A 27,776-nucleotide genomic window follows, 5' to 3' on the forward strand; every position below is an offset into this window, starting at 1 on the left:
CCCTCATGGTTTGAATTGTTTTTAAACTGTAAAGATCATTGCAAAGTACCTATTCAACTCATCTGTCACTTCTGCTGAGCTTTGTGACTTTTCCAGTAAGGCACTTGTCTGATTCACTCTCTTCCTTTGTGTACCCACACGAAGAGCTCATTGTCTCCATTTTTAGCTTTCTTTGCTAGTGATTTCTTGTACTGGCCTTTCACTTGTCCTTCAATGGTTTTGTTACATATATGCTTATAATAATATATGCTCATATAAATCAGTATCTCATGATAGTCTGTAATTATCCTGTGCTTTTTCCTGTAGTTCCCTTAAACTCTTGACTTCTCTAGACATCCATTTGGGTATTTTTCTTTTGTGAAACTTTTGCACTGGAACAAATGTATTGATAGCTTCCAGAATAAATTCCTTGAATACTTTGGACAATGAATGCGTATCCAACAGTTTACAGTTATTTCTCCAGTTAATAGAGCCCGAGCTCAATCCTTTATAGTATCCACTCTCAATCCACTCGTGAAACTGAAGCTCCTCAGTTTCATGAGTCCTCAGTTCAGTGTCCAAAAAGATTTGGACACTGAACATTTTATGACATTGTGGTCACTACCCTCTCTTGGTTCCTGCACCATGAAATTTTGGATGCAGTTTGTATCCTTGATAAGAACCAAGATATCAGAGCCCCTTGTACTTTCTCTGTTACTGGAATAAATAACAATCATCCAGATTGCTTAGAAATCTCTTTTCCCATGATGTATTGCCCATCCATGATTTCTGTAATTATATATTTATAAGAGGAAGATTTTTCCGTTAATGAGGTAAGAGATTTTTGTGATATTGCTCAGAATCATTTGGTCTCTAACATATCACAACTGTCATTCCTCTACATCATATGATCTTCCATTACATAGGCTGAACATCCATCTGAACTTATTCTGGATGCAGTCCAACTGCTTTAAGAAGCTTTTGATAAGAAGCATGCCCCCTCCCCTTTAACCCTTCCCATTCCTCCTGAACACACTGTACCCCCCCCCCCCATAATGAAGTAGTGCAAAAATAAATGAATCATACCACCTATCTTTGCATCTGGCAGATATACTCTGGTTCTGTTCCATCTGTCTTTATTATAGAATATATTTCTGGTTTCTCTTATAATTGAATCCCCCCTTCCCAATCATCCTCCAGAAATCAAAACATTCTGCACTGAAAGATTCAGTCCTTAGTCTGGACTTAAGAGAGCATTGCATTGTCAGTATAGAGTCAGACACTTGGAACTCTGTCAAACCCCCCATTTCAAACTTTCTTGTGTATCAACCCAAGAAAATTTGAAATGAAAACCTGCATTCTCAGAGACTCAGTCTCACCTGTACATTGAATTATTCGCAATAAAACTGGCTCTAGATAATAAAAACAACTACCACATCAAGAAATCTTTGATATATACAGACTCCTTAAGCGCAATCACTGCCATTCAATCTACCTTTTGTCCCTGTCACCCTATTCTTAAAGAGATCCGATCTAAGTTATTTTACTATCAAACAGTCAATCAGAAGGTTACCTTCTGCTGGATCCCTGGTCATGTCGTCATCCCAGGTAATGAACATGCAGATTATGCTGCTAAACATCCCAATATCAGAGGGATGTTTAGCAGATTATGCTGCTAAACATCCCTCTGAATCTTCCAGATAACTAAAAGTGCCCTACAACTAATGGAATCTATCCAATTATATTAAAAGAAGCTGCAAAAGCGATAGCATCATTAGATTGAGGAGAAATACACCAAGATTCGATGTACAAATGTATCTCCTATTCATAAGTATGGTTCAAAAGGGGAAGTTCATAACTACAGACCTTAAGTTTGACCTCTCTGCCAGAGAAAATAATTCAGTCAATAATTTAAAAGACGTAAAGGCAGGTCATCTTGATAAGGCAGGTCACCTGTGATGTTGTCACAAAAGAACTATATGGAAAGAATAGTTTTGACATCATATACTTTTATTTGAGATTTCTTTTAGATTTCAGTAAAGCCTTTAATACCATACCTTTGATGTTATATGAGTTGGAGCAATGCAAAATTAAGAAAAAGTTATTGCTATAAATCAAGGGATGATTAAGTGGTAGGAAACAAGGATTAGCTGTAAATGACCATTCTATTCAAAGATAAATACAATGGATGGGGTTCCACATGGGTCAGAGTTTGGGCTCTTACTGTTAATTATGTTAATTCTAATACATTTATATGAAAGAATAATTTGTATTATTTATTGTTTAAAAGAGATTTTGTTTTCATTTTTTGTTAAATAGGTTGATTTATCCTCTAAGTGCAAGAAAATTATTTTGAATATGATATTGTGTTCCAGTTGCAAGGAAGTGCAGTACTTAAAGCCCTGTAATAATTACTGTTTAAGTGTGATGAGAAACTGCTTAAGCTACTACCTGGATCTGAATAATGAATGGCGTAATTATATAGGTATTGATCCAAAGTGATTATTTTTTTATTTATTTAACCATTGAATATACAGGGTGGGTCATATGTAAATTTGCTGGGGAAGAAGAGGTGCAGTTTACCAAGAAGTAAATTACTGAAAACAATTTAAAAAACTGTTTTTGTTTTTTCAAAATGTCATAAATAGCATCATGTACAAATAGTATCATTTGTATAAGCATACAAAAGTATACAAATTATTTCTTACTGATATAAACATGATTGTATGGTTCATCCTTTACAAATAATTGGATTTAATACTGTAAATTTTAACTACTTTGGTAGTGACTTAAAAAAATTCGCTTTATACAAAATTTGCTATATATATATATTTTTTTTTTGTCCTATCCTTTTTAAAACACAAATTTCACATTTTAGCACTTGCATAATAATGAGTGAAAAAAGTCTAATTTAGTGGGATGCAGTGATTTTATTTTATGCGTTTCCACCTTCGAACAATAATAAGAACCACTTTTAAATACTTTAACACAGTTTGGAATTGTCTTGGGATATAACATTGAGCATGGAACTGATCAAGAATATACAGAGTTGAAAAACACAGCAAATCACAAATGTTTTCTGAATATCACTGTAAAATATTCAGTATTTGATACAATAAGCCATCATCATCTTCAGCCATTGTTAATCCACTGAAGGTTGAGGGCCTCCTCAACAAGCTTCCAGAAACTGCTGTCTTTGTGCTTTCTGTTGCCATTGTACACCAGCAAAATAAGCCATATTACATAAAATTTTGAAGTTTGAGTTGAACGTTAATTGTTGAATCTTGCTTAACCTGAATTTTTTTTTTTTTTTCCCTCTCCTTCTTGCTAAATTTTTCTTCTGTCTCAAGTTATTTTTTACAAAAATAATTTGAGACAGAAGAAATACAGAAACAAAGATTACAGAACAAATGGATATTGAGGCAGGAAATAAAAATGGAAATTGAGGCAGAGAGGAACCTGTCCTTGAAATTTTTGCAGAAGAAGAAATGGATACAGGAAGACCGTACTTTTCAAAGAAAGACAAACCCAAGGCAGAAAACGCAAAAATAGTCCCAAGGGACCATCTAAACTGAAATGACAGATACAATTATCCAGTGGAACTGTCGAGGTTTCCGTGCAAACATTAATGCTATTATAGACCTCATAACCCAGTATCATCCTTTAAGCATCTGCCTACAAGAAACTTATTTGAAATTACCGGACAACAGTACCATTAAAAACTATACCATATTCAGAAAGGACCACATATCGGATGGACCAAAGCGAGGAGGAGTAATACCATTGAACACCCCCTTAGAAGCAGTTACAGTCCATCTAGCAATAGGCTTCGATATTACCATAACCTCAATATATCTACCTCCTAGTCAACACTCTACTTAAAAGATTTTGATGCACTGATTGCCCAATTACCCCATCTGTTCTTCATTTTAGGTGACCTAAATGAGCATCACACACTATGGGGCGATCCCAAAATAGACCAGAAGGATAACTCGAGAAAATAATAGTTGAGAACGACCTCATGATTCTGAATGATGGTACACATACATATTTCCACCTGCCATCAAAAAGCAACTCTGCAATAGACTTATCAATCTGTTCTCTCACACTGTATCCGATGATTCAATGGACAGTTTATGAAAATAGTGATCGTTGGGCAGCGATCACTACCCCATATTCTTGAAAATCACGAAGAAAGCTCCATGCCAAGCCAACAGACATCTTAAATGGAAAATATATGATGCAGACTGGGAACCTTTCAGGGTACTAATTAAATTAATTCCAATATTATTAAACAAGAATCAATAGACATAGCAGTGACTTATATCACAAACATTCTCCAAGCAGCAGAAAAGACAGTACCCAAAACTCATGGGTATTGTGTGTCACTTCCTGACACTCACAGTTCCACTTGGAACTGTGAGTGTCAGGAACAAAATCAGCAAAAAAGCGACTTGGATGAAATTCGCATCCACTGTTCACTAATCAGTTCCATATCGACTACACTTATCTGGAAGAAGATCAGAAAGATGACAAACAGTTCCCAAATAAACCCCACCCCCATTACTGAATTGGAAGGGGCAGTTGGTTATAGCTCTCTTAGATATTGTCAACATGCTTGGTGAAAATTTTGCTAATACATCTGCTAATTTTGCATACCCAACTACTTTCAAAACTCATAAGAATGAGGCTGAACAAACAAATCAACTTTTCCACCAAAAATAATGAAAAATGCAACTTGCCACTCACAGTAGCAGAACTAAAACAAACTCTGCTACAGACAAAACACAGTGCAGTTGGTCCCCGATGAAATACATTATGCAAAGAATTAGATGAACAATCTCAATTGGTCCTGTTAGATTTATTCAACAAGATATATCTTGAAAATACTTTTCCAGACAAATGGCATCATGCAATAATACTAGCTTTCCTGAAACATGGAAAAGACCTATCAGATCCACAGAATTATCGCCCTATAGCTTTGACTAGCTGCTTAGGCAAGATCCTTGAGAAAATGGTCAATAATAGACTAACTTAGTACCTAGAAAATAATAATCTTCTCAATCCAGCACAATATGGTTTTTGGAAAAATCGCTCTATATTAGATGTACTTGTACAATTGGAAAACCAGGTAAGAAATGCTTTTCTCATAAAACAACAAGTCATGGTTAATTTTGATATCAAGAAAGCATATGACACCACATGGCGCTATGGGATTCTTAGAAGGTTACATCAACTCGGCCTTAGAGGGCACCTACCTCTATACATATGCAATTTTCTTAAGAATAGAACTTTCCACGTGTGAATTAACAACACCCTTTCCAAAACATTTGTCCAGGAAGGAGTCCCTCAGGAATCCGTACTAAGTGGCACACTTTTTTCAGTCCACTTCACCACAATAATAGAACAAATACCAAACAACATCTTCACAACTGTTTATGCTGATGATTTCAGAATTTCTTATCAAGCACAACATATGAGGACAATAGAACGGAAATTACAAATAGCCATAAACAAAGTTATAAAATGGACAGAAACAAATGGATACAGAATCTCTGGGCAAAAGACTGTATGTATTCACTTTTGAAGGAAAAGGAATATCCATCCTGATCCAGAACTCAGGCTAAAAGGACAGATCATTCCAGTCAAAAATAGTGTCCATTTCTTGGGACTTGTCTTTGACAAGAAATTAACATTTTTGGAGCATATTAGACATATAAGATTTCAATGTCTGAAAAAAATGAACATCTTCATTTTTAGTAGAACAGTTATACTATGATTATATCGATTACTCATCCGGTCTAAGTTAGACTACGGTGCCCCAGTCTATGACTCAGCAAGACCTAGCACCCTGAGACCAAATACGGAGGATGCGGAAAGGTCAGGGAATGACCACCGCATATCCCCGGAGCAATATGGCCTTAGTTGCTAATGCTCCAAATAAACAAACAAACATAGAACTGGCAGCACCCTGAGATGGCTTGATCCAGTACATCACTATGCACTTCGGATAGCCCTTGGGGCTTTCCGAACTTGACCTGTACAGAGCCTCTATGCTGAGGCCCAAGAACCTCCTTTACAAATCAGAAGACATAATCAATTACTTTTTTTACACAGCTAAAATAAAATCCCTATTGGGACACCCCCCTACAGAAAATTCTTTTTACATCAGAATGGGAGCAACAGTATCAACAACAACAAAGAATCAATAAACCTGCGAACATGAGATTAAAAATCTTTCTCCTCAACAGTGATCTTAACCTGGATAATATCACTCCACTGAAGAAGCAGTCTGCACCACCACCATGGATAATCAAACTGCCTACATGTGACTTTTCGTTCCACTTTTGGAGCATGCAAACACTTACTCATATAAACTATCAATAGCTGCATGCTGCTTACAAGTCACAATATTCAGATCACTGCTTTTTATATACAGATGGCCGAAAAACTGAATCTCATGTGGGAGCGGCAGTATACTTTACAGACACCACATCGGCCCAGAAACTCCCAAAAGACTGCAGCATTTAGACTGCAGAACTGCAAGCCGTTATGTTAGCGCTAAACCAAATCGAATATACAAGTTCCAGAGACAGCATTATTTCCACTGATTCCCTTAGCGCCATGATGGCGATACAAAATATCAATTCCAAAAGACATCCATTACAACAACAAATTCAATACCAAGTATCAAAACTCCTAGAACAGGGTCATAATATTAGACTTTGCTAAATCCCAAATAATGTCGGAATATATGGTAATGAACAAGCAGACAGAGCTGCTAAAGAAGCCAACAGCATCATTTCTATATCGGAATATATCCCTTTCTAAGACTACAAACAAGCTATTCATCACAGTGGGATACATCACTGGCAACAGCAATGAAGTCTTAACAAATAACAAACTGCATCAAATTAAACAACTGCACCAACCATGGAAGTGCAGCATACAACAAAACAGACATGATGACAAGGTTAAGAATAGGACACACTCATTTCAGCCACTGTTATCCGTTGCGAGGAGAAGATCCCCCTCTATGTCCTACCTGCCATACACAACAAACAGTGGAACATGTATTAATTACTTGTCCAGTATTTGTAGCATATTGCCAAAATTACTTTAAAAATCTAATAACCAAGCATCTCTCCCTCACTCTTAAAACTATATTGGAAGACAGGAAAAATATAACAGATGATTTCCAGTTCCTCAAGGAAATACATTTCTATAATCAAATATGAAATCAAATGTAAACCCTGTAGGAAGCTATGCACCAAGAACTCATAAATCAATAAATCAATCAATCATCGTAAGAGCAACCCTTTGTGCCAGTCACTAATCTTGTTGCCTTTCTCTGTATACAGTACTCAAGGTGTGGCCTGACCATTGCCTTATACAAGGGGATAATCAACTCCTTATCCCTGCTAGAAAAATTCCTGTATATCACTGACAAGATACCATGAGCTACTCTTGCAGACCATCTGCACTGCTCAGAAAATTTCATATCTGCCAGCACAATTACCCCCAAGTCCTTTTCACTCTCTACCGCTGTCAGTGTAGTAACACACAGTTGATACGTTACTTTGGGGTTACTGCTTCCCATATGTAGTACTTTACATTTGCCAATATTCAACTTCAGTTGCCACCTCTTAGCCCATCTGCTCAATTTTTCTAGATCCTGTTGCAGCAGCATACTCTTATTAGTGTCATTAACAACCCTGCTGTCCTTCGTATCGTTAGCAAACTTGGACATTAAACCTGACATACCATCATCAATATCATTGATGAATACAGAAAACAACACTGAACCCTGGGGGACTCCACTAATAACATTAGTACACAAAGAGCAGTATCAATTGATAACCACTCTCTGTCTTCTCCCACTCAACCATCCCTTTATCCAAAGTAGCAATTTACCTCCAATGCCACACTGCTCCAATTTGTGCAACAGTATCAAAAGCCTTTCTAATATCCAAATAAATGATATCAAAATTATTCTTTGAATCCAGTTGCTCTGTGGCTACGTCATAGTATCCAATCAAATTGGTCAGACAAGACTGCCCCTTAACAAACCCATGCTGTGTCTGAGCTATAAATGAAGTTTTGTCTAGATGATCCTGCAATGCTTCTTTAACCAGTGCCTCCATTAATTTCCCTGGAATGGAACAGAAGTTCCAAGGAAACCTGTGTTGTTTCCCTTTGATCCTTCTTTGTGGATTGGGTTCACATTTGCACATCTCCAGTCCATGGTTACCTCCCCTGAGCCCAAGGAAACTCTCATAATTATGACTAAGGGTTTGCTTAATTCTTTTGCTGCCTCCTTTAATATAACTGGATAGATCCCATCCACCCCCATGTGCCTTTTATGTTTATCTTCAACAGTTTCTCCTCCACTTTACTCTCAGTAATTAAAAGATTACTGAGAGTAAAGAGAGTATTAAATTCTGGCTTACTGCCAGAATTTAATACTGGCATTCCCCTTCCTGAATAACTCCTCATGTGTGAATGTAGATGCAAAATATTTAGTTTGTTACCTACCTGAGCAGGATCATGAACAGTTGAACCATCAATATCAAGTGGACCAATCTGATTCATCCCGTTCCTTCTAGAGTTTACATAAGTAAAGAACTCTTTGCTGTTTTTCTTTGCATCCTTTACCAAAGATTTCTTGTTATCGGCCTTTGCCTGCCTAACCTCCTTGTGACTTGGTTACAGACCAGTTTATATCTATCATAGGCTTCTGTGTCACCTGTTAATTTATATGTATCCCATGCATTTTTCTTCTCTACCACATGTCTAATTAGTTCATCTGATATCCATTTATGCCTAAATCTTGAACAGTATTTCTTAGATGGTGTGAAAAGACTAGTAGCTTCCAACAGTTTGTCCCACAATATAGAATTTAAATACTGTCTCAGACCACCTTTACAAAAGCAAAAACCCTTCCCTTTACCCCTGATGGTGGTTACCTCTTTGAGTAAATCACACTTCAGCACACTGTGATCACTGCCACCTAGTGGTTCCTTTATCTGCAGATTCGTAATGCATGAGAAATCACTACTGATAATTAGATCAAGAGTATTACTCCCTCTAGTTGCCTCCTGAACATGCTGATGTAGAAAACAATCATCCAATAAATCCACAAAAGCCTTGCTAATGTGGGAGTGACCAACCCACAAATTCTAGTCATCATCTGGGAAATTAAAATCCCCCATTATAAGACTCTCTGATTTAGCATTAGCATTAGTAGAGGCATATGATGCAAGAAAAAAAAAAACACACACCACTCCCATTTCACCCCTCCGTTCGTTCGAAATACCTGTCCAGATGAGCTTTAAATTTGTTTAGGCTATCAACTTCAACAACAAGTGATGGAAGTCGGTTCCACCAACCAACCACCCGCTGGCCAAAGGCAAATTTCCGCACATCTATCCGACATCCGTCCTTCCTCAATTTGAATTTATGCCCTCTGAGGTGATTATTCTGAGCAAGATGAAGAATCCCATTGGCATTGAGCATGCTCAAACCATTCAAAGCCTTATACACCTCTATCAGATCACCTCGCCGGTGCCTAGTCTCCAGACTCTGTAATTTGCAAAACTTAAGCCTTTCTTCATAAGAGCAACCCTTTGTTCCATTCACTAATCTTGTTGCCCTTCTCTGTACCCGTTCCAGCAGCTCTACATCCTTCTTGAAATGAGGCCTCCAGACCTGTATACAGTACTCAAGATGTGGCCTAACCATTGCCTTATACAAGGGAATAATCACCTCCTTATCCCTGCTAGAAACATTCCTGTATATCATTGACAAGACACCATGAGCTACTCTTGCAGCTCGTCTGCACTGCTCAGAGAACTTCATATCTGCCTGCACAATTACCCCCAGGTCCTTTTCATTTTCCACCACTGTCAGTGTAGTACCTGCAGAGTTGATACGTTGCTCTGGGGTTACTGTTTCCCATATGTAGTACTTTACATTTGTCAATGTTAAACTTCATTTGCCACCTCTCAGCCCATCTGTTCAACCTTTCCAGATCCTGTTGCAGCAGCATAGCGTCAGTAGTGTCCTTAACAACCCTGCCAACCTTCATATTATCTGCAAACGTGGACATTAAACTTGATATCCCATCATCAATATCATTCATAAACACCGAAAACAACAATGGACCCAACACTGAACCCTGAGGAACTCCACTAATAACATTAGTCCACGTTGAGCAGTGTCCATTGATTACCACTCTCTGTCTTCTGCCACTCAACCATCCCCTTATCCATAGCAGCAATTTGCCTCCAATGCCACACTGCTCCAATTTGTGCAGCAGTCTTCCATGTGCAACAGTATCAAAAGCCTTTCTAAGATCCAAATATATAATATCAAAGTTATTCCCTGCATCCAGTTCTTTTGTGGTTACATCATAGTATCCAATCAAATTGGTCAGGCAAGACCTGCCCTTAACAAAACCATGCTGCGTCTGAGCTATAACTGAATTCTTGTCTAGATGATCCTGCAGTGCTTCTTTAACCAGTGCCTCCATTAATTTACCTGGAACAGAAGTTAAACTAACAGGTCTATAATTACTTGTGTCAGCCTTTGATCCTCCTTTGTGAATTGGGGTTACATTTGCACATCTCCAGTCTATGGGTACCTCCCCTGAGTCCAAAGAAGCTCTCATAATTATGGCTAGGGGTTTGCTTACTTCCTTTGCTGCCTCCTTTAATATGACTGGATAGATCCCATCCACCCCAGGTGCCTTTTTTATGTTTATCCTCAACAATCTCTCCTCCACTTTCCTCTCAGTTATTACAAAATCATCCAGCTCACTGCCAATGTTTACTTTACCTACATCATTCTCCTTCCTGAATAACTCCTCATGCGTGAATGTAGATGCAAAATACTTGTTTAGATTGTTAGCCACCTGAGCAGGATCCTCAACTGTTGAACCATCAATATCCAGTGGACCAATCTGATTCATCCCTTTCCTACTTGAGTTTAAATATGTAAAGAACTCTTTTCTGTTTTTCTTTGCATCCTTTGCCAAGGATTTTTCGTAGTCTGCCTTTGCCTGCCTAATCTCCTTTGTGACTTGGTTACAGACCAACTTATATCTATCATAGGCTTCCATGTCACCCATTAATTTGTATGTATCCCATGCATTTTTCTTCTCTGCCACATGTCTCATTAGTTCATCTGACAACCATTTAGGCCTAAACCTTGAACAGTATTTCTTAGTTGGTATGTAAAGCCTGGTAGCCTCCAAAATTTACTGACACTCTATTTTCTTGTTCAGTTTCTTATTATACTCATCAGAGTCATTAGGCCTATAACACACTTCTACTCTCAATGCTAATGTCACAGCAAACTGACTCGACACTGCACTGTCCAGCGATGTTGACTGGCTTCATTTCCTTGGATTTTATGTGTTTCTTAACTAATAGCCTAACACCTTGTCTCGTCCCTTTCTATCCTGTCTATCCTTTCAGTACTCATTACTCCCCAAATTCCAGTTCTGCATTCCGTATAACTGTGTTACACCACATCTCTGATATTCCAACAATATCTGCCTTTGATTTTTTGAGCAATACCTCAAAGTCATCAAATTTATTTACCAAACTCCTAGCATTGGTGTATATGCAAGTATACATGCACCTGTTCCTGGGAATAGGAACAGGTGCATGAATACTTGCACCGCAATGACTTCCAACAGTCTCTGAAATACCCTGCATCTTGTTTTCCAGGCTTCTGCTCATTCCAATAGAAGCAGTGCAAGAATCACTTTCACCTCTGCCAGTGGCTACTGTTAATCTATTAGTCCTTGTATTCCCCCCCCCCCAAGCTAGCAGTTTTCCGACCCACCAAATACTCCCTGAATAGCATCAGCAAAAATATTCTTACACCCTTTCTATTTAAGTGTATCCCATTCCTGTAGAAGCAGTCTCTCCTGTTAACAAGCCCAGACCAGGCTGAAAAAAATTCTACCCCTTTGAGCCTTGCACAAACCTTCCAGGGCCGAATTGATCGATAAGGTTCTGATCATATACTTCCTCCTATCGTGTCTGGGCAGAATTCCATACACTTTCAAATTCAACCCAAATTCACGGCTTTTTTTCAACAGTGACTTGTACTTGTTAAGTAATTCCACCGGTCTCCTACTCCTAATGTCATTAGTGCCAATGTGTACAACAATATCACCTTTTCTGCCCTTAAAAGATGATATCCACTCTACAACGTCATCAACCTTTGCCCCTGGCAGACATATCCTGGTTCTGTTCCGCCTATCCTTTTTACATACCATGTTCCCCATTTCCTTGACAAAAGAGTCACAAAAAACTACTAATTCCTGTGGGACCAGCGCATTCTGCCTTGGGGGGTCGTCGCTGTGTTGCGTGATGCCCAAGTGCAAGCTCTGGCGTTGGTGTGGACAGCTGAGAGCTTGATGGCCCGTCACTTTTAATCCTTCGAGGGCATCCACCCTATCCTTCAAGCTCTCATATAGGCTCATAACAATGATGAGATGTCGCCTGATTCCCTCACACTCTTTACATCGCGCATGCACAAAGACATCCCCCTTGTCAATATCATGTCCCGTACCTGATTGCTCCACAAACATCAAACAAGCAGTGCATTTTAAAAAGCTGTGATTCAGAGGGCAACTCCCCCCCCCACTTTACCCCCGAGCCACAGCACACCCATTAGCTTGAGCCTTTTGGTTTTCTGCTCTGGTGCGAGTCATGATTTCGATTCAATTTCAATAAAATTTCAATTCCTGTACAAAATTATAACCCTAAACTTGTATCCCAACGCAGTTATAACACCATATGTCTATATATATTTTTCAGTATCGAGTATTATCTCCGAGTTCCAATATATAACTTCCGTATCAAGTTATGTATTAATTAATAATGTTACGTTTGTAAAATCTAAGTCGTTATGTATTTAGTTAAAAAGTACAATTTAATTGACAACGAAATATAACAAAATTTATAAATTTTACTGATTAATTGATAATATTATATACTGTACTATACTAAGCTAACGCTATTTAGTTCGGGATATAATGTTGTATCTACGGACACTTAAATATTAATTAACTTCCAAAATTTCGCTGTCTGAATTCAGAATAATCCAAGGATCTTGTCTAGGTCTATACGCTACTTATAGAAAATAATTTAACATACAATTAGTCAATTAAGCGGCTAAATATAGCAAAAAATCTTCTGTTCGACGGACCTGTAAAACTTATAAAACACGTGGGTTGGATACCCTTATCGATACTTAGTAATCACCTACAAAATCTCTATCTAATTTAAAATTTAAACTAAGTATCGTAATTAGGAGTATAAAGCTACTCTAGCAAATAAGTTAATATGCCAATTTAAGTTAATTAAATAGAAAAAGCTTCTCTATTTTCTGGAGCTGTAAAGGCTTCACCTGAACAAGGCTACTCTCGTTCCCAAAAAGCTCTTTCTTTGAATGCCTCCCATTTTGAATTTGCTGTTGGTAACATCATCAGTTGGTCTCACCATATAGAATTTAAATACAGTATCAGACCACCGTAGTTCTTCTTCTTCTTTGGTCCTTAGCTGGTGGCTGGAGGAGGCGGTTGGCCACGCAACCAGTACGCTGCTGTAGATGCCGCAGGGTTTTGGACTTGCTCTGTGATGTTCTTCCATGCTTTACGATCCATGGTGTCAGTCCTGGCCTGATTAAGGTCGAGACGTCGGCTCTTCAGGTCATTTTCCACTTGCTTGGCCCACGTTTTCCTAGGCGCGGTCTATTGAATGCTCCATTGGGTGGGTCGTTGTCTCCAAAGGAGTGTGGAGTTAGTTACCACTGTAGTTATTTTTACGAAAGCAAAAACCCTTCCCTTTACCACTGATGGTAGTTACCTCTTTGAGTAAATCCCACTTCAGCACACTGTGATCACTGCCACATAGTGGTTCCTTTATCTACAGATTCTTAATGCATGAAGAATCACTACTGATAATCAGATCAAGAGTATTACTCCCTCTAGTTGCCTCCTCAACATGCTGCTATAGAAAACAATCATCCAATAAATCCACAAAAGCCTTGCTAGTGTGAGAGTGACTAACCCACAAATTCCAGTTAATCTCTGGGAAATTAAATTACCCCATTATAAGATACTCTGATTTACTGGCCCATTCTATTTCTCTGCACAATTGCTCATTATACTCATCAGATTCATTAGGTCTATAACACACACCTACTCTCATTTTTCCTTTCCCAGTGCTTATGTCACACCACAGACTGAACATTGCATTGTCCTCCGGCATCAATTGGATGCACTTCCGTAGATTTTGTGTTTCTTAACTAACAGCATAACCCCTCCTCCCTTCCTGTCCTGTCTATCCTTTCTGTATACATTGTACTCCCCAAATTCCAATTCTGCATTCCTAATATCTGTGTGACATCACGTCTCTGATATCCCAACAATATCTGCCTTTGATGTCTTGACTAGCACTTCAAGCTCATCAAATTTTTTAACTATACTTCTAGCATTTGGTGTACACGCAAGTATACATGCACCTGTTTCTGCTCTTAGTTACCCTAACACAGCCCATGTATTTACTTGTTCCACTATGACTCCCAGCAGTCCTGAAAATCTTCATTCCCTTGCTTTCTAGGCTGCTGCTCAATTCCATTTCAATAGAAGCAGTGCAAGAATCACTTTCACCTCTGCCAACGGCTACTATTAATCTATTATTCCATGTATCCCCACTAAGCTGAGTTTACTGATCCACCTAACCCTGCCTCGATAGCATCAGTAAATATTTTTTCACCCATTCTATTTAAGTGTATTGCATTCCTGTAGAAGCAGTCTCTCCTATTAACAAGCACAGACCAGGCCAAGAAGAATTCTACCCCTTGGAAACACCTTCAAATTGAACCCTAAAGAGGCAGAATTGGAGACACCTTCAAATTGAACCCTAACTCCTGGCTTTTTGTCCAACATTGACCTGTACTTGTTAAGTAATTCCGCCTGTCTCCTACTCTTAATATCATTAGTGCCAACGTGTACAACAATATCAACCTTTGTGCCCTTAAAAGATGATATATGCTCTACAACATGAAGCTTTGCCCCTGGCAGACATATCCTGGTCCTGTTCCATCTATCCTTTGTGCACAATATGTTCCCTGTTTCCCTGACAATAGAGTCACCGACAACTATATGGCTTATAATGTGATCAGTTACATCATCAATATGTTTTTGTTGTACATAAATTTTGTTGTGTAGATAACATAAATGTAAAGGGCTGCTATATTAAAAGGTTGTCAAGTAGGACCCAAGCTGAATTGTTTTTCCAGTCTGTTTTATGAAAGTTCAAATACAGATGGCATTTAGGACATTGCACTGTCTGTGTTTGAATTGAACTGATGATAGGAAAATTGTCATTGTGGAATGGATCACTTAGCTGTAACCATTCAAAGCTTGGAAAAAGAGATGCTGAACATATGGATAAGTCTATGGCTGATGTAGTACCTGTAGGTAGTTGGATATGAGTCGGGAATCCAGAATTCGACAGTCAGTTTATGGTTATCCAGGAATATTTCTGTGAATTGGCATCTCCTATCCATGGTGGAAGATCCCCACAATGGACGGTGACTGTTGAAATCACCGAGTAAACAGAGTGGAGGTTGCAGTTCTGTGATAAGATTGTCAAGTTCAGTCTGGGAGCAAGGATAATTCGCTGGGATATAAATGGATGCAAGGATAATTCGGTGGGATATAAATGGTTAATGATATTCCCATTGCCATCCGAACTGCTACAGCTTCTAAGGAGGTTTATAGTTGGAGATGTCTTGATGGTAGATAGTTTTGATAAGAATAGCCACCCCACTACGAGCAAGAGTGTCAGAATCTGTCACTAAACATAGGATATGCCTAAATATAGGATAATTTTTAATTTTCAGAGAAACTTGTGGTGATAAAAAGGTTTCCTGTAAACATACACCTATTGCTTTAGTTTGTATGAGTAAATCATTCAAGTCATCTATATTACTGCGTAATCCTCTACAGGACCATCGAAGGAATTTATTCATTGGTCGGATTTATTTGAGGAAGATTGATCTGACTGTTTTTTCTGAAAAGGTTTCTGTCTGCTTAGTTTTGATTTTTTGTTTCTGGGAAAGGTTGGGCATCCTGTATCCTTGGTATTATTAGCATGTAACTCTAGTACTGTTTGTCTTCATCCTCTGATTGAACCTCCATTTCCATGTTGCTAATGCGTGGTTTCACTTTCTTCTGGTTTTCAATAGTAGCTGATTTTGTTGTTTCGGGCAAGGTTGAGTAGCATCAGTTGGGATACTGATCAGAGTGCTGCTAGTCTCATTGACAGTAAATTTCTTATTGTAAGTTAGCACAGTTTTGGCCCAGATGGCAAAGGAAATATTCGGGTGTATGGAGACATCTGTTTGGGTTGCAGCTGAGCAGCTATTTTTGGTCACCGATGCATATGATCGGCTTGGCATGGTTAGCATTATTTGCCTTCTTGCTTCAGGGTATGTGACTTTATGCTCCACTTTATACTTCTGGATTTTTTTACCTGTTTTCCAAAGTTCACGTGCTTTAGAAAATGCAGGATAGCGTCCTTTACAGTTTGGGCAAGTGGGAGTGGAAGCTGTACAGTCTCCTTGGGAATGCTCCTTGGAGCCGCAAATAGGCATACAGCATTGCCTCAGCATGCTGTCTGAGAATGGCCATACTTTGGCACTTAAAGCAGCGAATGGGATTCAGAATGTAAGGTCAAACCTTGCAGTTTAAGTAACCAGCTTTTACAGAAGATGGGAGATTCGGAGTACTGAATGTCGAAATAATGGACCTGGTTGGTAGCAGGTTGCCATTTTTTTGGTCATAATTCTCTGTGCATAAGTCACTTTTTTGTTCGCTAAGCTCTTGAATTATCTCTTCTTCAGACAATTTAGTAAGTCCCGTTTGCTAATAACTCCTTCAGAGGTGTTCAGAGTGTTATGGGCTGTTACTGACACAGGAATATTGTTAAAAGTTGTTACAATTTTTCTGAGTGACTTGGCTTAGAAGTTTCAATTAGAAGGTCTCCAGATTGGAGATGTTTAACCATTTTGGGAGATCCAACAACTGATTCTAAACATTACTGTATTAGAAAAGGCAATAGCTTGCCGACAGGTTGTTTAGATACTGAATGCATTATGAGAAATGCTGGCATGTCTGTAGTTTGTTTTTCTGTCCTTCTAGTCTCTTCAGACAATTCAAGTCATGCTCTGAATCAGTGTTAACTGGTCAGGAGCCCATGGGCTCTAGCAGTGGATATGCACCCCAATCCATTGCTGCTCCTTTTAGCCCTGGAAGAGGAAATTCCTTACCCAGGTTACCGACCCTGCCATGTGGAGGTAGGAGCAGTGCCAACCAGCGACCAAGCGATCAGCAGAAGAGGAGCGCAGTATGTTGCTAACAATAGCAGTAACGTTGCAAGCAGGGTTAGCAGTAATGTTGCTAGCAGTGAAGAAGTGATGTTGCAAGTGGTCAGCAGTAACTTTGCGAGTGGTGGAGGGTTTCTTAAAGTACTAGTACTCACCCTAAGAAAAACGCTAGAAAATCGCACTAGAAAGATTACTTGGGAACTCGCTTGGCACTCGGGGCCTGTGTGGACTAATGTTATTACTGGAGTCCCCGAAGGTTCGGTGCTAGGACCATTGTTGTTTTGTTGTTGTTGTATTTATCAACGATATCAATGTGGAACTGAAGTTTAACATTGACAAATGCAAAGTACTACATATCAGTAGCAGTAACACAAGGGAAACATACCAACTGTGTGGTAGCTCAGGGAAATGGAGAATGAAAAAGACCTGTCGGTAATCGTGCAGTGAAATATGAAGTTTTCTGAGCAGTGCAGGCAGGTGCCAGAGTAGATCATGGAGTCTTGTCAAGGATATATAGGAATTTTGTTAACAGGGATAAGCAGATGATTATCCCTTTGTATAAGACAATGTTCAGGCCAAGCCTTGACTACTGCATACAGGTCTGGCGGCCTCATTTTAGTAAGGATGTAGAGTTGCTTGAGCAAGTACAAAGAAGAGCAACAAGATTGGTGAGAGGAACAAAGGGGTCCTCTTACTGAGAAAGTCTTTAGTTCTGCAAATTGCAATGTCTGGAGACTAGGCTCATATGAGATGTGTAAGGCCTTCAAGGGGTTGAACAGCCTGAATTCTGATGGGATTCATCCTCTTGTTCAGATTGAAAACCTGAATGGGGCATAAATTCAAATTGAGGAAAGACAGTTATAGAATAGATGTGTGGAAATATGGCTTTAGCCAGCAGGTAGTTGATTGCTGGAACAAACTTCCATCAGTTGTTGTGGAAGTTGATAGCTTAAATAAATTCAAGGAGGAACTGGACAAACTTTTAGAGGGAATGGATGTGTGAAATATTTTTTTTTTTTATGTGTAAGCATCTTTGGCAGCACCTCCTAAATTTCAAACAGTAGTAAAATTAATTTGTCACGATTTTGCAAAGCAGAAATGACGTCATTTCTGTTTCATAACAAAGAAAAATGGAGTTAGGAGAGGAGATGGTGCAAAGGATCATGGGAAGTGACCTTGGATGTGCTCAGAGGTGGCATAATCCAGCTGGTTGTGGAAAAACATTTATGATTCGGGGCATACCCTGATGTTCTTGATGAATCACAACACTTAATTAATAATTAAAATGCTTAATAAAACTGTGGCTTATTTAAGGCCATCATACAGTTATAGATATAAATAGTAAAAAAAAAAATCACAATAAGAAAAATGATAACTTGCTTTTAGTGTGGAAATCATTATAAAAACATTTTGAATAATAAACAATACCAATTAAATTAGTTTTATTAATAGTTTTTTCCAGTTTACTATTCTTCATAATTAGGAATATCATATTAGCACTAATGACGTCATTATTTAAAAGCATTAAATTTGTTTCATTAATAGTTTTGTCCAATTTACTATTGTTTGTAATTTGAAACGTCATATTAGCACTTATGATGTCATTATTTAAAAGCATTTCTGTGCAGTGAGAACATATACTCTTTATTGTGTAAGTGATATTATTGAAGTATCAAATAAAGAAAAAGATGACTATTAAACACATTTCAATAAAAAAGCAAAGTGCAGGGTGAGTGGCAAAAGTAACAAGTGGCCAAAATGATAAAATAAGTTCAAGAAAAAAAAAATAAAAAATGTTTTTTTTTCTTGAACTCTTAGGGGGGGGAAAAAAAAATCATGTGTACCCTGTACGCATGAAAAATGTTTTTAATGTTTTATGTGTAAATATCTTTGATGGCACGTACTAAATTTCGAACAGCTAGAACAGAAATCATGAATGATGTAATTTATTCTCTTACCGCTACTTACTCTACCGAATCAATGTTAGTGATAAATAGGATAGACACATCCGCTGCATACTCTACCGAATAAATGTTGAAAGAGATTAGGCCAATAGCCTAATTACCCATTTGATTGTAGCCATTTGTTGAATAGTATGATTGCAACAATACAAGTATTTGTATGGTAACAGCCATTTTCGACCCACTGCAGGATGAAGGCCTCTCCAGGAACTTTCCAGTTCCTTCTGTTTTGAGCATTGGCCATCCATTTACTACCCACAAACTCATGAATTTCATCTATCCATCTCCGCCTTTGTCTTCCAGGTTTTCTTCTAGCTCCTCTTGGATACCATTCAGTTATTTTCTTAGTCCATCTGTCATCATGTCTTCGAGCTATGTGTCCTGCCCAAGACCATTTTAGTTCTTTAGTTTTGATAAGAATGTCCTTTACTTGAGTTTGCTGCCTAATCCATGTGTTTCTCTTCTTATCTAACAGTCTGATTCCCAATATAATTCATTCCATTCTTCGCTGTGTAGTTCTCAGCTTCTCTTCCATTCTTTTGGGGAGTGCCCAACTTTCACTTCCATAAGTCATGGTGGGGAGTATACGTTGATTCATTATTTTACGTTTCAGACAAACTGGGATATTGCTCTTCAGTATGTGACTATATTTCCTGAATGCTATCCATCCAAAATTTATTCTTCTCTTGACTTCCAGCCATTTATCGTTATTACAGCTAATAACTTGTCCCAGATAAGTATATGACTCCACCTTTTCAATTACTGCTCCTTCAATCATTATTTCCCTTTCTGTGGCATACTTGTTCATCATTACTTTTGTTTTAGCCATATTCATCTTTAGTCCAAAATCCTTACTTAACTGTGCATGACTGATTAAGATTTTCCTCTACCTTCTTTGGGATTGTGGCTTATGACCACAATGTCATCTGCAAATCGTAAATGGTTTTGGTACTCTCCGTTCACATTGACTCCTTTCTGCGACCAGTCTAATCTTCTGAAAGCTTCCTCAAGGACAGCAGTAAACAGCTTCAGGGATATTGTGTCTCCTTGTCGAACTCCTTTCTCAATTTTAAATTTGCTACTGTCTTCGTTTAGTCTAATAAAGGAGGTAGCACTCTCATATATTTTCTTCAAAATCATAATATATGGGGTATCTATGCCTTGTCTTTCCAGTGCCCGAAACATTGCCTTATGCTGTATGGAGTTAAATGCCTTTTCATAATCCACAAATGCGAGGCATAATGGTGTTTTATATTCATTTGCTTTCTCCATTAGCTGTGATATTACGTGAAGGTGATCCATAGTTGAGAATCCTGTCCTAAAGCCAGCTTGCTCTTTCGGTTGATTCTCATCAAGTATTCTTTCTAATCTGTTAGTAATGACCCTTGTGAACAACTTGTAGATATGGAATAACAAGCTAATTGGTCTATAATTTCCAATTTCTGATTTATCTCCTTTCTTATGCAGCAAAAGTATGATCGCATTATTCCACTGCTTAGGCGTGACACCTTTTCTAATGCACTTTGTGAAGAGCCTTACCAGTTTTTGTGTTATATCTCTTCCTCCCAATTTTTAAGAACTCTACAGTAACTTCATCTTCCCCCGGGGCTTTCTGATTCTTCATTTTCTTCAATGCATGTTCTACCTCATCAGGAAGAATATCAGGTATGTCGTATGTGTTGCTACTTTGCAATCCATCTTCCCCACTGCTGGCATCATTCCCCTGCTCCTTGTATAATTCTCTATAGTAGCCTTCTGCTATTTGAATTATGCCTTCTTTGCTGTTTATAAGTACACCATCGCTATTCTTCAGTTTCAGTATCATTTGTCTTTCTGTATTACTGCTCATGGCTGCTGATTTAAATCCTTTGTTTTCCCTTAATGCTTGTTCTACTTTTCTTGTGTTAAATCTTCTTATGTCCTCTCTGAGTCTCTTTCTAATGGCTTTGCATAACTCAGTATACTCAATTTCCTCCCTGTCAGTGTTTTTCTTGCTTTTCATTTGTCTTCGGTTCATCATGACAAGTGTTTCTTGACTAATTTTTTCTTCTTTGGATTTCTTTTTTCCTATAGGTTTCTTGGGCTTTATCACTTTCAGAAAGTTGTAATATTCCTCGTTGATATCTTGGTCCTGAGCAGTTTGCAGAAGCTCAAACTTGTTCTTAAGTTCCAGTACATACTGCTTTTTCTTCTCTTTTGTTATCTCAAAGACCTTTGTATTATTTACTTGAGTCAGTTTTTTCCTTTCCTACATCTATATCAAGTGTACATCTTACTGTTCTGTAATCACTTCCAACATTTACCTTATTCAGAATGGTAACATCATTCACACTATATCTTCTGTTAGTGAGGATGTAGTCAATTTCATTAGTAGTTAATCCATTTGGACTCTTCCATGTCCACTTTCTGTTCACCCTTTTCTTGAAAAAAGTGTTCATTACTGACAGTCCTTGAGATTCTGGAAATTCCACAAGTCTGTCACCTCTTTCATTTCTTTCACCAATTTCAATATTTCCTATAGTTCCCCTTTCTGCGCTATTTTGTCATTTTCCAACCTTAGCATTGAAGTCCCCCATAATAATAGTGTAGTGGGTTTTCTGCTCATCTAGAATATTCTCAATTTCGGTGTACATTTCTTCAACCCTTTCTTCATCATGGCTCGATGTTGGTGCATAAATCATTATAACCTTTAGCTTGTACCTCTTAGAAATCTTGAGTATTAGTCTTGACACCCTTGGTGATGTACTTTTGAATTCCAAAATGTTGTTTTTAAATTACAATCATACTTTCATGTTACTCTGTTTTATGTTGCAATCATTAGCATTAGCATTAGTAGAGGCATTTGATGCAAGAAAGCAAGCTTATGCAGCATCAGCCAAAAAAAAAGAAAGAAAAAAAAAAACCCACTTCCACTTCACCCCTCTGTTCGTTCAAAATACCTGTCCAGCTGAGCCTTAAACTTATTTAGGCTATCAACCTCCACCACAAGGGATGGAAGTCTGTTCCACCAACCAACCACCCGCTGGCTAAAGGCAAATTTCCGCACGTCTATCCTACATCTGTCTTTCCTCGATTTGAATTTATGCTCTCTCAGGTGATTTTTCTGAGCTAGAGGAAGAATCCCATCAGCATTGAGCATGCTTAAACCATTCAAGGCTTTATACACCTCTATCGGATCACCTCGCTGGTGCCTAGTCTCCAGACACTGTAATTTGCAAAACTTAAGCCTTTCTTCGTAAGAGCACCCCTTTGTTCCATTCCCTAATCTTGTTGCCATTCTCTGTACTCGTTCCAGCAGCTCTACATCCTTCTTGAAATGAGGCCTCGAGACCTGTATAGAGTATTCTAGGTGTGGCCTAACCATTGCCTTATACAATGGAATAATCACCTCCTTATCCCTGCTGGAAAAATTCCTGTATATCATTGACAATACTCCATGAGCTACTCTTGCAGCCCGTCTGCACTGCTCAGAGAACTTCATATCTGCCTGCACAACCACCCCCAAGTCCCTTTCATTCTCTACCACTGTCAGTGTAGTACCACAGAGTTGATACGTTGCTCTGGGGTTGCTGTTTCCCATGTGTAGTACTTTACATTTGTCAATGTTAAACTTCATTTGCCACCTCTCAGCCCATCTGCTCAACCTTTCCAGATCCTGTTGCAGCAGCATAGTGTCAGTAGTGTCCTTGACAACCCTGCCAACCTTTGTATCGTCTGCAAACTTGGACATTAAGCTTGATATACCATCATCAATATCATTTATAAATACAGAAAACAATAATGGACCCAACACTGAGCCCTGAGGGACTCCACTAATAACATTAGTCCACGATGAGCAGTGTCCATCGATTACCACTCTCTGTCTTCTCCCCCTCAACCACCCCTTTATCCATAGCAGCAATTTGCCTCCAATGTCACACTGCTCCAATTTGTGTAGCAGTCTTCCATGTGCAACAGTATCAAAAGCCTTTCTAAGATCCAAGTATATAATATCAAAGTTATTCTCTGCATCCAGTTCTTTTGTGACTGGATCATAGTATCCAATCAAGTTGGTCAGGCAAGACTTCCCCTTAACAAAACCATGCTGTGTCTGAGCTATAACTGAAGTCTTGTCTAAATGATCCTGCAGTGCTTCTTTAACCAGTGCCTCCATTAATTTTCCTGGAACAGAAGTTAAGCTCACAGGTCTATAATTACTTGTGTCAGCCTTTGATCCTCCTTTGTGAATTGGGGTCACATTTGCACATTTCCAGTCTATGGGTACCTCCCCTGAGTTCAAGGAAGCTCTCATAATTATGGCTAAGGGTTTGCTTACTTCCTTTGCTGCCTCCTTTAATATAACTGGATAGATCCCATCCACCCCGGGTGCCTTGCTTGTGTTTATCTTCAGCAGTTTCTCCTCCACTTTACTCCCAGTTATTTCAAGATTCTGTAGATTACTGCTAGAGTTGAATACACCTCTGGCATTCCCCTTGCTGAATAACTCCTCATGTGTGAATGTCGATGCAAAATATTCATTTAGTTTGTTAGCTACCTGAGCAGGATCATCAACAGTTGACCCATCAATATCAAGTGGACCAATCTGATTCATCCCCTTCCTTCTAGAGTTTACATAAGTAAAGAACTCTTTGCTGTTTTTCTTTGCATCCCTTGCCAAGGATTTCTCGTAATCTGCCTTCGCCTGCCTAACCTCCTTTGTAACTTGGTTGCATATCAACTTGTATCTATCATAGGCTTCTGTGTCATGTGTTAATTTATAAGTATCCCATGCATTTTTCTTCTCTGCCATATGCCTCATTAGTTCATCTGACATCCATTTTGGCCTAAACCTTGAACAATATTTCTTAGTTGGTATGTAAAGCCTAGTAGCTTCCAAGATAAGTTCTTTGAATGCTTCCCATTTTGAATTTGCTGTTGGTAACATCATCAGTTGGTCCCACTGTATTGAATTTAAGTACTGACTCAGTCCATCGTAGTCGCCTTTACCCCTAGTCGCCTTTACCCCTTTACATCGTAGTCGCCTTTACCCCTAATGGTAGTTACCTCTTTGAGTAAATCCCACTTCAGCACACTGTGATCACTGCCACCTAGTGGTTCATTTATCTGCAGATTCTTAATGCATGAAGAATCACTGCTGATAATCAAATCAAGAGTATTACTCCCTCTAGTTGCCTCCCGAACATGCTGATGTAGAAAACAATCATCCAATAAATCCACAAAAGCCCTGCTAGTGCGTGAGTAACCAGCCCCCAAATTCCAGTCAATATCTGGGAAATTAAAATCTCCCATTATAAGACTCTCTGATTTACTGGCCCACTCTATTTCCCTGTACAGTTCCTTATTATACTCATCAGAGTAATTAGGCCTATAGCACACTCCTACTCTCAATTTTGATCTCCCAATGCTTATGTCACACTAAACTGACTCAACACTGCACTGTCCAGCAATGTCGACTGGCTTCACTTCCTTGGTTTTTATGTGTTTCTTAACTTATAGCATAACCCCTCCCCCCTTCCTATCCTGTCTATCCTTTCTGTAGACGTTGTACTCCCCAAATTGCAGTTCTGCATCCCTTATATCTGTGTGACACCACGTCTCTGATATCCCAACAATATCTGCCTTTGATGTTTTGAGCAATACCTCAAATTCATCAAATTTATTTACTAAACTGCTAGCATTGGTGTACACACAAGTATACCTGCACCTGTTTCTATTCTTAGCTGCTACCCTAACACAACCCATGTGTTTACTTGTACCGCAATGGCTCCCAGCAGTCTCTGAAATACCATGCATCTTGTTTTTCAGGCTTCTGCTCATTCTAATAGAAGCAGTGCAAGAATCTCTTTCACCTCTGCCAGTGGCTACTGTCAATCTATTGGTCTTTGTCTCCCCCCAAGCTAGCAGTTTTCCGACCCACCTAACACTGCCTCGATAGCATCAGCAAATATTCTTGCACCCTTTCTATTTAAGTGTATCCCATCCCTGTAGAAGCTATCATACTATCATGTTACTCTGTCATGCTTTGCCGCAAATTACACATGCAGCACTACAAGATCTGCAAGAAACGACAGTATCCATGCATAATACTCTATCGAAACTATGACTTGGCTCAGGATCTCAACGAATACAAGCGCGAGATGGTAATGCTGCACATTCCATTTCGCAATGAGGAAATAGAGATACTGTCAGAGATGAAATATGTATGTCACGATCTATGATGACAGTGAAGAACTCATACTAGATCGTAAATTGTATGAATCGGACTTGGCCATTTGGAAAACGATTGAAATATGGAAGACGATGTATCAAGACAATGATGACGACTTTGATGAAGCTTGCAGTAGTGACCTGCATAGCCTTGTAACGCAACTGTGAGAAAAAGACACCTTTCAAAACTTTTACAATCATCCAAACAGCGAGTTGAATGAGGATCTAAAGCTTGGCATGCTAAACTGACTCAGTGCAATTGCAAAGAAATGTGCGAACTTGATGACTAACGACGACTTTTGCAGCTTAATCAGAATGGCCAAGGACAAGCAAAAGATTCTACTCATACATGTAATTTGATGTCTATTATCTCCCATCACTAACTGATTCATATATTCTTGACCAGCCCAGCTGGTTGCAAAAAAACGTTTATGATTCGCCTCTTGATGGAAATATACAACCGCTTCAATAATACAGATGGGTACTGTAATGCCTACATAACATGCGCTTTGTTTTAACCTGAGGTAATTCTGCCCCTTGGGGTCTGGTTCATCGTCTCTCTAGAAACAAGGTTCACCCTCCAGAAATTTACCAATCTGTTGACTCTCACAATGCTGAAACTCTGACTTGAACTAGCACTTTCAATACCATACTTGATGCACTTCTTCCCTCAGATGATCCCTGCTGTGATCTTCCTATTCACCAACAAAGTAGATCTCTCAACAGTGCCCGTCTTACTTCTGAATCCACTCCTTTCTTCAGCCAGGTGGAGGTTGATTTGGCAATCTCCAAAATCAATAATAATAGCTGTCCTGGACTTGATAACCTCGAGGGCATTTTTATCACGCGACTACACAAACTCTATCCATCTCTCTTTGTCACACTGTATAATAAATGTTTGAATGAGGCAACTGTTTCTGTCCTTTGGAAGGCCACATTGTGAAAATTAATTCTCAAACCTGGTACTACTATTTCTGTAAGGCCTGTTGTTCTATTGTCCAACTTGGGTAAAACACTTGAGTGCTTATTGTTGCCCCTCTTGTCATTCAAGCCATGACAGAGGAAGAGGCCTACAAATACCTGGGGATGATGCAGGCTCAGCAGTTACAGCACAGCGAAATTAAGGCCTGCCTTACCAAACAATACCATCACAGACTCAGAAGCCTGCTGAATTCAAAGCTCAGTGGAGGGAACACAGTTAAAGTGATAAACACCTATGCAGTCCCAGTGCTTACATACTGGTTAAATTTGAAAGTGTCTGCAATTCTGACCAGACACGATAGGAGCGAGTACATGATGAGAGCCTTGACAATCAATTCGGCCCTGGAGGGAATGTGCAAGGCTTAAGGGGTAGAATTTTTTTCAGCGTGGTCTGTGCCTCTTAACAGGAGAGACTGCTTCTACAGGGATGGATACACTTAAATAGAATGGGTGCAAGAATATTTGCTGATGCTATCGAGACAGTGTTAGGTCGGTTGGAAAACTGCTAGCTTGGGGGGGGGATTCACAAACTAAAAAGTTAAAAGTAGCTGCAGGCAGAGGTGAAGGTGATTCTTGCAGAACTTCTATTAGAATAAGTAGCAAACTGCAGCGAGGGGTGCTGGGGGTTTCAGGGACTGATGGCAGTCATCGTGAAACAGGTGGGAATATGGGAAGTGTCAGGGGTAATATGAATAGGTGCATGTATACCAATGCTAGGAGTATAGTAAATAAATTTGATGAATTTGAAGTGGTGGTCAAGACATCAAAGGCGGATATTGTTGGGATATCAGAGACGTGGTGTCATACTGATATTAGGAATGCAGAATTCGAATTTGGAATGTGTACAGAAAGGATACACAGGAAAGGAAGGGAGGAGGTTTCATGTTGTTAATAAAGAAAAACATAAAATCAAAAGAAGTGCATCCACTTGATATAGATGAACAGTGCATTGAGTCAGTTTGGTGTGACATAAGCACTGCGAAAGCAAAAATAAGAGTAGGAGTGTGTTATAGGCCTAATGACTTGAATGAGTACAATGAACAATTGTACAGAGAAATAGAGTGGGCTAGTAAATCAGAATGTCCTATAATGGGGGATTTTAACTTCCCAGATATTGACTGTAACTTGTGGGATGGTAACTCACACACTAGTAAGATTTTGTGGATTTATTGGATGATTGTTTTCTGCAGCAGCATGTTCGAGAGGCAACCAGAGAGGGTAATACTCTTGATCTGG

General features: G+C 38.9%; 1 protein-coding gene across 1 annotated transcript in view; it reads left to right on the plus strand.

Moving 5' to 3' along the window:
* LOC150083189 (glypican-6-like) overlaps positions 1 to 27,776 on the plus strand; it is a 303,750-nt gene that overhangs the window by 115,538 nt on the left and 160,436 nt on the right. The window contains exon 5 of the mRNA XM_090378424.1: positions 2,299 to 2,464. Within this exon, the coding sequence (XP_090234550.1) occupies positions 2,299 to 2,464 (166 nt within the window). The remainder of the gene's footprint in view (positions 1 to 2,298; positions 2,465 to 27,776) is intronic.

Source organism: Mastigoproctus giganteus, chromosome 7 (assembly GCF_048544385.1).
Source record: "Mastigoproctus giganteus isolate SK-2022 chromosome 7, ASM4854438v1, whole genome shotgun sequence".
Classification (NCBI taxonomy): Eukaryota; Metazoa; Arthropoda; class Arachnida; order Uropygi; family Thelyphonidae; genus Mastigoproctus; species Mastigoproctus giganteus.